This window comes from Hydra viridissima, unplaced genomic scaffold (genome assembly GCF_058129835.1).
Source record: "Hydra viridissima isolate aposymbiotic clone 2 unplaced genomic scaffold, HvirCarnegie_v1 scaffold_10, whole genome shotgun sequence".
NCBI classification, from domain to species: domain Eukaryota; kingdom Metazoa; phylum Cnidaria; class Hydrozoa; order Anthoathecata; family Hydridae; genus Hydra; species Hydra viridissima.
The window spans coordinates 9,126,044-9,139,943 of record NW_028324309.1 but is presented as its reverse complement, the minus strand read 5'-3'; the positions used below and the strand labels follow the sequence as shown (position 1 = coordinate 9,139,943).

The window sequence follows — 13,900 nt, the reverse complement described above, 5'->3', positions numbered from 1 at the left end:
ATAAAATGTATTGTGTTAAATGCAAAAGGAAAACAGAAACGAATCATTTGAGAAACGAAATCACAAAAAACAACCGACATATGGTTAAAGGGGTTTGCAACGTTTGCGGAACAACCAAATGTAAGTTTGTTTCTTCGCATACGCTCAAAGGATCATCTTCGCATACGGCAAAAGGAGGAGACTTGGTGGAAACGATTAACAATTTTTCAAAAAAAATAAAGCTTCCATGGGCAAAATTTCCAGGAGAAATGCACATTCCAGGAATGAATTTTGCAGGACCTGGCACAAACTTGGACAAAAGACTCACATCCACAGACATGTATCAAGAGTGGAGCAAACCGGTAGATCGAGTGGACAATGCAGCATACCATCATGATTTAGCTTATAAATATTTAAACGACGTTCAAAGCAGAAATTTGGCAGATCAAATGATGCTTGAAGAAATGAACTCCATTCCAAACCCTACTCAAAAAGAGATAAACGAAAGAAAACTGATCACTCCCATCATCAAAGCTAAAGCTAAATTTGGATTAGGTGTATCTGCAAAAAAAAAGCACCGGAGAACCTGAAATGGACGGATCAACTTGCAAACGAGCTTCATAAACCAGTCATTCATCATTTTAAAAGAAGAAAAGTGTTTGTGAACGACATGGATGAAATATGGGCTGCAGATTTGGTTGACATGAAATCGTTTTCAAAATTCAACAACGGCGTAAAATATTTGCTCATGGTGATCGACGTGTTTTCAAAGTATGGATGGATTGTACCGTTAAAGAGTAAAACTGGAGTTGATGTAGCTAACGCTCTAAGAAAAATATTTGAGGAGAGAAGGTGTACAAAGATGTGGGTGGATAAAGGTAAAGAGTTTTATAACAAGCATGTACAAGCTCTAGGTGTGCAATTGTATTCCACTGAAAACGAGGAAAAAAGTTCTGTTGTCGAGCGATGGAATAGAACGATGAAAGAGAGAATGTTTAAATATTTTTCAGCCAACAATACCAATAAATACATTGACGTATTAGATGAAATGGTGAAAAATTATAACAACACCAAACACTCTTCTATCAAAATGACTCCAGTGGAAGCCAGGGATAAAAAGAATAAATATAGGGTTTGGATGAACCTGAATGGAAAGACGCAAACAGAAAGAGCAGAACCAAAATTTTCAATGGGAGACAAAGTGAGGATCGTAAAAAAGAAGTCTCATTTTGAAAAGGGGTATACACCGAGATGGACTGAAGAGGTTTTTACCGTGTTAAATGTTCAGCATACGAATCCACCCACGTATAAAATCGCTGATGCTAACGGTGAAGAAATTAAAGGTACGTTTTATGAACAGGAGATGCAAAAGACCAATCAAGACATATTCAGAATTGAAAAAGTCATTCGAAAGCAAAATAACAGATCTTTAGTCAAATGGTTTGGATATCCAGATTCATTCAACTCTTGGGTGAATAATGAAGAATTGATAAGTTTGCAAAAATAGTCGCGTCGTTTTGTATGGCAAGAAAAAAAGTTTTGATTTTGAGTTAAATAAAAATCTTGTATATAGAAAAGAAATGAATGCGACAATGAATAAGATGATTAAAAAAATAAATGTGCTTGAAGCTGATATGTATGAATGCATGAAACATTGACTTGAATAAGTTCATGTCTAGATACCAATTGATGTTGAATGAATTGCGTTGTAGTATGTATGAAGCAGTGAATTTAGATAATAGGAATGAGATACTGAATAAGATGTTTTATTTTGAAAGTGAATTGGTTGATGATTTTTTAGAAGTGGAAGATTATTTTCGATGGGATAGTAGAAATATGAAATTGGAAACAACCATGAATAACTTGCGTAGACACTGTGGTATATTTGGTGAAATAGTTCAAATGATGATAAAGTTAATTCCTTAGTCAAAGGGTTAGGATAATAAAGAAGTGAAAAAATTTTTATTTTGAGTTAAATAAAAATCTTGTATATAGAAAAGAAATGAATTTTATTACAATTGAAAATTTTGATGAGAGCAAATTATCAGTTGGAGAAATTTATTCTGCAACCAAACCAGTAGTCTATCAAAAATTACCAGTAAAATATTCTTATTCAAATGGAGATGGTCCTCTTGTATTACGAACACCTACGTTATTTTCGTATGGTGTGTGTGAAAATAAAGATCCGGTAACACAAAAATTGACTGGATATTCCATGTCCTTTGTTTGCTTTGATGCTAAAAAGGGTAAAACTGAAGAAGAAGAAAAGTTTATTAGCACAATGGAAAAGATTACTTTGTTTATTAGAGGTGAAGTGGATAAATTGTCATCCAAACTTAAAAAAGGAGGAAGAAGAAAGCAAATTAACTCTAACGAATTGAGTATTTTAAAATATAAACCTGACCATGCTGATGCAGCGCCAGTGTTTTATGCTAAAATGTATATAACTAAAGGATCTAAAAATGAAGACGAAATATTCATTACTTCTACATTTCATAGAAAGAAAACAGCTCTTGATATAAAAAATGGAGTCAAAGGAGAACGTAATAATAAAAATTTGGTCTTATCTTCTGGACATGATTTTATCAATCAACGATGTTATGCTATTGGAGGACTTAGAATTGAGGGGGTGTATATTGGTCCTTCGATTGTGTCTATTCAAGTTAAACTGTCCGAAGCCATCATCGTAAAAAATGCATCTTTACCTCATAGCATCATGATGTGTGAAAACTTGGATTTGGGAGAAATGGATTCTGACGAGGAAATGTAAAAGCACAAAAAACTGAAAATAAAACGACTTAAAACATTTTATTTTCATATTAAAAAATGCATGCCCCACACAAGTTGCTTAAAAACAGCGCCTCAGTAGAGATTCACAATTTTAATTTCCATCTGAGTCATTTAGAGGATAGAATCAAAGAGTTGGAACGAAAAAATACGAAAAACATTATTGTAACAAAGAAAAAGTTGGATTATCCCACCTATTTCAACACCTACAGACAGCACGAGATTTTTGCTCAACAAGACATTAAATTTCCTCCTGTATCTCACAAGCAGATATCGTTGTCTGTAGGTTTACAATTAGACAAAGGAATTGCTGTCATCACTTTGATGGATAAAATAAGCAGCCAATTGAATTATTTCAAAAACGATGCTATTTTTTCCGAGTCTGTGGATGACATAGTTATGACCATACACAATTATAACAACCAGGAAGTCATCGTTAAAAAAGGTGAAAAGCTTTGTAAAATAAACTACATCGATTCGAATTAAAAAAAATGTGTCTTTGTTAAAAAGATGGAGATAATCAAAAACACTGAAAAAATTTATCCAGTTCTTCCAACAGCACCATCAGATGGAGGACATTTATATCGACTTCAAAAAATAAGCGAGATCCAAAAAGAAATAGAGGATGAAAAAGTGAAACGAATGGCTTTGAGTAAAAAATACCATCGAGCGGCAAAAATAATTCGTTTCACCGACGACGGATTGCAAACGGTATGCATTGGTTTAGGGGTTACAGGGATTGCACTTTTATCAACCGTCGTTGCCACTCCAGTTTCGATTGCGTGTGAAGGGGTTGCTGTTGTATTGGGAGCTTTATCCATTTTCGGAAATCATCAGAACAAAAAAATGATGCTAAAGGCTGAAAAGCACGAAAAATTGAAAGTTCTTTCCGAGTCAAAATTGAATACGATTAGTGACCACATTTCAAAATCTCTTATGGATGGATTTGTGAGTGATTCCGAGTACGAACTCATTCTCAGCGAGCTTCAAAAATTCAAAGCCATGAGTGAAGAAATCCGAACCAAGACAAGAAGCACCATTGATGAATTGACTAAAGAGTCGTTGATCCAAAAAGGAAGAGAAGACGCGATAAAAGCATTCAACAACCTGTTCAAGAAATCGTAAACGCAATCGAGTTTTTGTTTTAAGTTTTTTTCTCCGTATTCTAAAAATGTCTTTTTTTAGAATACAAGATCCTGAAAAGCGAGATGAGATTTTGAGAGAATATAGAGCTAATAGAGAAAAGCTTTATAATGAGAGTCTCAACACCAACATTTCAGATGCAAATTATCAGACTGATTTGAGCAAGTTTTTTAAACCTCTGATTGAGAGCAATGAAAATATAAAAAACGAACTAAAAAGCATCGCATACAAAGAGGTTGAAAACACTCCACTGGCTTTGACTTATCCAGAAAGCGAGTCGTCTTTTGAAAGTCCAAAAAGTGATAAAACTTTTGTAAAAACTTTTGGAAAAATGAATGTTGGAAATATTGCTTTGCAATATTTATCCACTTACGCAACAGTTAAAAATAGTGCAGACAAAGTGTTTGGAATTCACGTAAAAGAACCCGGAAAAATGTTTATTGGAGACAAAGAAATTTTTATCGATAATAACGACGTTATTATTGATGGAGAAAAGTATGAGGGGACGACAGGTATTTGGGAATTGATCACAAAAAATGTACCTGATACAACAAAGGTAACAGACGAGGACAATAAAAATTATGAAAAAATACTGGTTGAAACGCATGCAATGGAGAGGGAAGGGACACCAACCATACCAAGAGCTTCGGGAGGTCATAAGTGGAAAACGATTATTTCACCCATTTGGGAAAAAAATTACACACTAACGAGTGGAAAAAAAGGTCGAGGAGTGATCATTCTTCCGAGCGATCCGAATGTGCTTACGCAAAGGCTTAACTTGAGCATCGCCGCAGGACATGCTGGAAATATAGCATCGAGAAACGAAGCCGTAGCCATTTGTGACGAGCTTTTGAGACAGGGGGAAATTAACAAAGAAGAATACAGAGCGATTCAAAAATACATCGAGTCGTGAAAACGGATTCAAAGAATCTAAAAAATTTCACTTGTGAGTTTCCATGAATCCAAAGGATTTAAAAATTTCACAAGTGAAATTCCATTGATCCGCAAACGGATCTAAAAAAATATTTTCTCATTTTAAAAAAATGCTCATTGTGAACAACAGAAGATATTTTAAAAAGAACGTCGTTGGAGGTGGAGGAATCATGGACGCGATTAAAAATTTTTTGAGGAGAATGGCAGCCACAAATGCTTCACGATCGTCTCTTCATTTATTGAGAAAAGCAGCAGCAAGCGAAATTGGAAGAGAAGCAATCACAGCCGCCAAATCTGCTGGAAAAGAATTAGCCTCTTCAGCTATATCCACTGCTAAAGACGTTGCCATCGACAAAGGAAAAAAAGCGCTTGAAAAAGTTTACGCCAAGACAGGAACAGTGAATCCAAACCAAATATTCACCACGATTGTAAACGAAGCGGCAAAGACTGATCCGTATATTAGTCCAATGGAAGAGCTGCATAAAAAAATGTTTGGTTCTTCCATTCAAGTGAAAAAGAAAATGACGAAAAAGAACGCGGCTAGAATACAAGATCTCGTTAAAATGGGGAGCGGGCTTTTGATTGCTTAATTATTTTAACAAATCAAAAATGACATAAATTTTTTTTTCTCATTTTAAAAATGATAAACACCGATAGATTAAGAGTTGATGAAATGCCAGAGTATGACACTGGAATTGAAAAAGTTGATTTTTTCGAGTACCACCCAACAATCCTCGATTTAAATTCTTCAGGATCGATCGTTTTTGAAATTGATTGTCAGTCTGTGCTGACACTTCCGTCTGAGGCTTACATCCTCGTTGAAGGGGTTCTCAAAAAAGCGGATGGAACTGCATACACAGCAACAGACAACATTGCTCTGATAAACAACGCCATCATGTATTTATTCAACGATGTGACCTATGATTTAGGAGGACAACAAGTGGAAAGGGTTTTGCATCCAGGTCAAGGAACAACCATGCTTGGATTGTTGAAATACCCTTTTGGTTTTCAGCTTGCAGATGGTTTGAAGCAAATGTGGTATAAAGACAATTCCAACGCCACCGGAAATCCAGGGTTTGTTGTAAGGCGAGACCACTTGTTTGCAGACACGACATCCATTGGTGCATTTTCGTTCAAGATACCCTTAAAACACATTTTTGGTTTTTGCGAAACTTACGACAAATTCGTCTATGGATTCAGACACGTCATTACCTTTACAAAAAAAGAATACGACGACGCCATTTACAGAGCCGAGACTGTTGCCGCAGGAATGATTGACCTTAAAAAATTCAGAATTTTTATGCCTAGAATTGAGTTGGATGTTTCGAAGAAATCCGAATTCTTGAAATTAATGGCGAGTAAAATTCGCATCCCAGTAGCTTATAAGTCAAACAGAGTCGAAAGACAAACCATTCCTGCCGGTCTCACAGAATTCACTTGGACCCTTGGAAGAATCACGGACAGAAGTGTTCCGAGATATATCGTGCTTGGACTTCAGACAAACAAGCAATCCAGTCAAATTTTAAATCCAGCCATTTTCAACCATTGTGATGTCAGCAATTTTTTCGTAACCGTCAATGGAATAAAATATCCATATTACAATTACGATTTGAATTTTGGAGAAAAGAAAATTACCATGGCTCATTCTGACGCGTTCTCTTTTGACGATAAATATTATGGTACAAACGAACTTGTTTGTCAATCTGGTTTGTCTCTGCTTGAATATAAAAATTTGTATCCGTTGTTTTTGTAGACATTAGCAAGCAAAAAGAAAGAGTTGTTTCTGAAACGGCAGAATTGGTGGTCAACCTCAAATTTCGAACAGCAGTACCAGAAAACACCGTTATTTTTGCAGTGATCATTTCAGACAGATTGATCAAATTCGATTCCGACGGAACCAACATGAACGTTGTTTATTAGGTTTGAAAGTTCGTCATGAGATTCTTAACAAAAATGATTTAAAAAAAATATTTTTCTTTTTAAAAATAAAACATGAGATATACAAAAAATTATCTGAAAAATTTGCTTATGGAAAATGGAATCACATTAACCTCAAACAAATTGTTGCCTTTGATGATGATTGCGATTGATAATAATCTAATAAGTAAAGATTTGCTTTTGAAAGGTGTAAAAGAACACAGGTCAGTGGGTCGACCAAAAAAAGAAATAAAAATGAAAAATGAGAAAACGGAAAAAAAACCGATCGATCCAAAATATGAGAGGCTTGCTTCAATTCGAAATAAACCTGTGTCTGTGAAAACAACCAATATGGAAACCGGGGAAGTGGTTGAATACAAATCCCTTTACAAAGCAATGAAAAAGACAGGACATGGATGGAGATATTTAGAACGTCGAAATGGAAAAGTGGAAGATGGAATAAAGATTGAAATTTTAAATTCGGAAAAGCTGGAAAGAAAAAGTCCGTGAGAAATGTAAAAATTTCACTTGTGAAATTCCATGAATCCGCAAACGGATCTAAAAAATTTTTTCAATTCTTTTTTCAGAGAATTGAAAAGAAATAAAAACTATTAGAAAAATGATTTTGGGTTAAATAAATTACTTGCTATAATAAAAATGGAAAACAAAACGTTGAAAGAATTAAAAGAAATTGCTAAAGGGCAAAAAATAAGAGGATATTCTAAAATGAGAAAGGGGGAACTTATAATGGCTTTGCAGCCTCCTAGAGTTGTCTCTGCTCCTGCTTCTTTTCGTAGACCTACCGTGGTGAGGTTTGTTAGACCAGCTGTAAAAGTTTCAATAAAACCGACAAAACTTTCAATAAAGCCAACAAAAGTAAGGTTTGTTCCTTCTGCAGTGATAAAGCCTCCTATTGCTCCGAAACCAGCAATCATTCCACCAAGACCTGTGGTAAAGCCTCCTATTGCTCCGAAACCAATTCATTTGCAAAAACACATCCTTGATGAACCGGTTTTAGATTTAACACCTGCCATAACACCAAAACCAGTCATTCCACCGAGACCTTCATTTTTTTCAAGTCTGAAGGCAGCTGCAAAAAGTGTGGCGTCGTATGTTAAAACTAAGTTTGATGATGTTAAAGATTGGATAGAACCCTACGTTCCTGAAGTAGTCAAGGAGAAGGTAAGCGAATCAGCGGAACAAATCGATAAAAAGATACAGTCTATCAAATCACTTGTATTAAAAACAGTGTATAAACAACCCTTGCCAAAGCCTTATAAAATAAAATTCAAGTTGACTGAACACGCTTTGGGTAGTACTGTTAGGTTATATTCTTACGAGCCTTCTTCACAATATCAAGACATTGCATCCTTTTTTAATTTGGTAAGAGAGTCTGCCATTCAAACCATGGAAGGAGAAAGGAATACAAAAGTAAGAATTATTTTAACGTGTAAAATGAAATCTGTAAGCATGATGACTGGTGAAGAAGTGACTCGGGAAGCAAGCTTTTCATCCAGCTCGGAAATTATTCGAGCAGCTACAGATGTAAGAGAGTTAATGAGCGAAATGGAAGAAAAAGTCTTGGAAAGTAGTGTCAAATACAATGCTTTAGGTTCTAATAGCACCCTATCTAAGATTTTAAGAATGGATATAAACTTTATCGATTACACACCTCTCAGCGGTGGATCCTACATTGAGCTGACTGACGATCTAAAAGACAAAAAGGCAATCATCAACATGAAAAACAACGACAATCAATGTTTTAAATGGTCAGTCACCAGAGCGTTGAATCTTAAAAATAAAAACAACGAAAGAATTGATGAAGACTTGATTGAAAAGTCAAAAGAGCTGAATTGGGAAGGAATGGAGTTTCCTGTGAATTACCATAATATTATCAAGTTTGAAAAAAATAATCCAGACATTAGCATCAACGTTTTTGAGTATGAAAATAAAAAACCCAACCCTTTGAAAGTATCTGACTTTCTCGATCGAAAGCATAATGTTGATTTGCTGTATATTAAAAACGAAGACACAGAACATTACTGTCTCATTAATAGTTTCAGTCGATTTGCCGGCTCCTCAGCATCAAAAGGTAAAAGAAAACAACATTTTTGCAGAAGGTGTCTTCAACGTTATGATCAAGAAGAAAAGCTTCAAAAACATCGGGAAGATTGTTATAAAAACGCGCCAATGAGAATTGAACTTCCTAAAAAGGGTGCAACTCTTCAGTTTAAAGGCATCGGAAAGTCAATGAGGGTTCCATTTATCGTATATGCTGACTTTGAAAGCTTTATCAAGCCGATAGACACGTGCGCTACCAACTCAAACCAGTCTTACACAAAAAAGTTTCAAAGGCACATTCCAAGTTCCTTTTCCTATTACATCAAATGTTTTGATGAAACCGTTTATGATGCTGAACCATCCATTTCCGAATCGTCAAACGAGAACCAAGACGTGGCTCAATTTTTTGTCGAAAGTTTGGAAAAAGAAATAAAAGAAATTTTTGGAAAAATCGAGAAAAAAAAGATGGTTTTGACAAAAGAGGACGAAAATAATTTCAAATCCGCAACAGTTTGCCACATTTGCAATAAAAATCTCAAAGACGACAAAGTACGCGATCACTGTCATTTTACTGGAAAGTATCGAGGAGCGGCTCACGACGATTGCAATAAAAAATTTCAAGTTCCAAAATTCATTCCTGTTGTCTTTCATAACTTGTCTGGTTACGACACTCATTTGTTCATTAAGAGATTAGGTGGAAAGATCACTTGCATACCCAACAATGAAGAAAAATATATCAGCTTCTCGAAAAAAATCAAAGTGGGAGAGTACATTGGAAAAGATGGAAAACCAAAAAACAAAAAAATTGAATTGAGGTTCATCGACAGCTTTAAATTCCTTTCCTCCAGTTTGGATACTTTGTCTAAAAATTTAAAGCCAGAGCAGTTTAAAAACCTTGCATTACATTTTGAAGGTGAAAAATTTAATTTGCTTTGTAAAAAAGGTGTATACCCTTACGATTGGGTGGATGGATTCGATAAATTTCAAGAAACGCAATTACCACCAAAAGAAGCGTTTTTCTCAAAACTTAGACACGAGGGAATAAGCGACGAAGAATACGCGCATGCGCAAAAGGTTTGGAGCACGTTTCAATGCAAAACGTTCAGAGATTATCACGATTTGTACAACGTGTCGGATGTGTTGATACTGGCAGATGTCTTTGAAACTTTTAGAGACACTTGCATGGAACATTACAGTCTTGATCCTGCTTGGTATTACACCTCCCCTGGTTTGGCTTGGGATGCTATGCTAAAGAAAACTGAAGTTGTAATAGAGCTTATAACTGATATTGATATGCTCAACATGTTTCGAAAAGGAATACGCGGTGGAATCTGCATGATCTCCAATCGATATGGAACTGCTAACAACAAATACATGAGTGATGATTATAAACCTTCAGAACCTTCGAAATTCCTTCAATATTTAGACGCTAATAATCTTTATGGATATGCTATGAGCAAACCTCTTCCAGTTAGAGGATTTAGATGGATGACTGAGGATGAACTTTTAAATTGGAAATCCATACCTTGCATTCTCGAAGTTGATTTAGATTATCCTGAAAGTCTTCACGATTTACACAATGATTATCCTTTAGCTCCTGAAAGAATGCTCGTTGGAAAAGTGGAAAAGTTAGTTCCCAATTTAAACAACAAAGAAAAATATGTTATTCACCATGAAAACCTAAAACTCTATGAACGAATGGGGTTGATCACTACAAAAATTCATCGAGGTATCACCTTTGAAGAAGAACCTTTCATTAAAAAGTATATTGATCTCAACACCGATAAGAGAAAAGAAGCTACAAACGAATCTGATAAAGAATTTTTCAAACTCATGAACAACTCTGTCTTTGGGAAAACCATGGAGAATATTCTAAAACGCGTTGATGTTAGACTCATTACCACGAGAAAAGAAGCTATAAAATTATCTAAAAAAATTAAATATAAACGAAACACCATTTTTGATGAAAACTTAATCGCGGTTCACATGGAAAAGGTATTTGTTTTTTACGACAAACCTGTTTTCTTGGGAATGAGCATCCTAGACATCAGCAAAACCCTCATGTATGAACATCACTACGACTACATGAAACCTAAATACGGGGATAAGCTGAAATTACTCATGACTGATACTGACTCGCTCTTTTATGAAATAGAAACGGAAGACTTTTACAAAGACATTGTTGATGACGTTGAAAGCAAGTTTGACACGAGCGACTTTCCTAAAGATCATCCTGCTGTTCAAAACTTTGCATTTGACGTTGGGTTTAAAAATAAAAAGGTTATCGGTAAGTTTAAGGATGAAACAGGTGGTAAGCAAATTAAAGAGTTTGTTGGACTTCGTCCTAAGCTCTACTCTTATGAGGTCTTTAATGAAAAAAAAGAACACAAAAAATGCAAAGGAATTCAGAAATGTGTGGTTGAAAAGCACATCACTCATTAAGATTATAAAAACTGCTTAATGACTAAAGAAGAACAGCTCAGAAAAATGAACGTCATACGATCTCATTATCACGATGTTTACACCGAAGAAATTAACAAAGTCGCACTCAGCTCTAACGACGACAAAAGGATCATTTTGGAAGATGGAATACACACGTTGGCTTATGGTCACTACAAATTAAAAAAGGTAAGTGATAAAGACGAGTAACAAAAATGAAGGATTTAAAAAATAACAAAATAAAAAAATGAGAAACAAAAAAATAAATGTGGAGGGAATTGTTTTACCAAACGAGGCTTTATCCACTATTCAGTTGATGGAAGCAGCAAAAAAACTAAAAATAAAAAACTTTCGAGGAGTTTTTGTCAGAGACGCGTTGCCAAAAAAGCCAAGAAAAAAAGAATGTGGAATTGTCAACACGGGGGATTCGAGCACAGATGGGTTTCATTGGGTGTGTTGGTTCAAAGACGGAGACAAAAAATACAGCTTTGACTCTTACGCTCAACCACCTCTCGTCGAGCTCGTTGACTATTTGAAAAGTCCTGTCTTTTACAACAGTGAAAGGGTTCAATTTGGAAACACGTCTTATTGTGGACACTTGTGTCTTTACGTCTTGAAAAAATGCGAAGAGGGAGACAGCTTTCAAGACGTTGTCAACACCCTTTGGTGATTTTTTAAAAGTTTTACTCATTTAAAAAATTCAAAGAATTTTCCATGAATCCGCAAACGGATTTAAAAAATTTTTCACCATTAAAAAATGATTGACAAATTCAACAGAAGCGAAATCAGTGTTTATTTTGATAGTATTGCATCAGACTCAGCCAGTAACGTTTATATTAAAACGGACGGATCGAGCACCATCACTGCAGATTTGGATTACAACTCTCATAAAATCATCAACCTGGGTGAACCGACTAACGCACACGATGCTGCTACGAAAAATTATGTAGACAATCACGTGACAGGTGGTACTGGAACTGTAGTTGGAACTGCAGATTTGGATTTGAACTTTCACAAGGCAATCAATTTGAACGAACCGACCGATTTACATGACGCCGCCACTAAAAATTACGTCGACGTCAGCTCGAGCATGAATGTGAAAGTAGACGGATCTAGCACCATCACTGGAATCATTGACATGAACTCACACAAGTTGATCAACGTTTCCGACCCTACCGCTTTAAAAGACGCAGCGACAAAAGGGTATGTAGACACCAAAGTCTCTTACAACACTATTTCATACACCGACATTAACATGACGTCGCACAAATTAACTAATTTGGCTGAGCCTACATCAGCTTCAGATTCAGCTACGAAAAATTACGTAGACACGCATGCTTCAGGTGGAACAACTGTAGGTGCAGCAGATTTGGATTTGAATTCACACAAATTGATCAACGTGACTGATCCAACCAACACGCAAGACGGAGCAACAAAGAATTATGTAGACTTGTTGTTGCAAAAATCGAGTTTGACCAGTGACGTTCCAGGATCTAGTTTTACCAGTTTGGGATTCAAGTCTCAGACGGTTGCGGCGCTAACCACTTCGCCAGTGTTTGCGTTTTCTGGAAAATCTGGAGTGTTGAGAAGATTGTGGTTGGCTTTATACAGTGCCTCTGGTACGAATATTCCTGGTCAAGTTTTTATTCGAATCTTCACTGATGGAGAAATCAATGTGGGGAATTATGCAGAAACCACGGAAGGAGTTGGAGTAGATCAAACAGGACTTGCCACTGATTTGCTTTTTTCTCCTTTGGGAGGGGCTTTTTACAACAACTCTTTGCAGGGATGCAACATGCTTAACACCACTTCCTTGGGAGGATATTTCACATTGGACATGCCTTTCAGAAACGACGTCTCCATTCAACTCGTCAACAGAAATGCTACTGCCATCACGTATTGGATTCAACCGTTCATTTCCACACTTGCTTCCATTCCTGCAACCATCCCTCTTTACAAACTGTACTGCAGAACGTTTCGATATTTGAACACCACTTACGGCAGCGAATACGTTTTGCTGAACACCAACGGAAAAGGAAATGGTGTGTCGTTGAAATACATCAGGATGCACATCATCGGAGCCTCTGGAAACTGGTGGGAATCTAGAGTCAGAATGTACGATGGGAATTTACCTCCAGGTAACGGCACTGTTCTCACTCCTTGGACACCGTACAACACCAACAATTACACGTATTTTCCAGGATATGACGGTGACAGCACATGCTTCTTTTCCTCCTCAGGATTAGAAGATTTTTATTTGTCGTCATGGAACGGTTCAAATGTGACTTCATTCAACAACAAATCGACTGGACTTCTTTACCAATCCACCGCATCCATCGGATCTACATCTACCATTTCTTTTTACAGAAATTTCGGAGAAGCAGATTCTATGCCTACTGTCGCAGCTGGTAGAAGACTCGTTGTCACGCTCAACTCTGGTGATGCTCAAGTCGGTCAATCCGGAAGCTTTTACCTTCTTCTAGGTCAAGTCTATTACTACGCTTAACAACCAAAACAAAGAATAAGTCATTCACACCCTTTTTCATAATGTCATCTCATTATGAAAATACACAAAAATGAAAATGCGCAAAAATGTCAATGAGCTAGAAACCGATATGACATTTTTTTTCTATAGAAAATG

The 13,900-nt window shown here is 36.1% G+C and overlaps 1 protein-coding gene across 1 annotated transcript; it reads left to right on the top strand.

Annotated features, from left to right (window-relative positions):
- Positions 1-5,482: 5,482 nt before the first annotated feature.
- Positions 5,483-6,762, top strand: LOC149883028 (uncharacterized). Its single transcript, XM_090100994.1, has 2 exons — positions 5,483-6,548; positions 6,596-6,762. The coding sequence occupies exons 1-2, from the start codon at positions 5,483-5,485 to the stop codon at positions 6,760-6,762; spliced, it is 1,233 nt and encodes a 410-aa protein (XP_089957120.1).
- Positions 6,763-13,900: the final 7,138 nt, after the last annotated feature.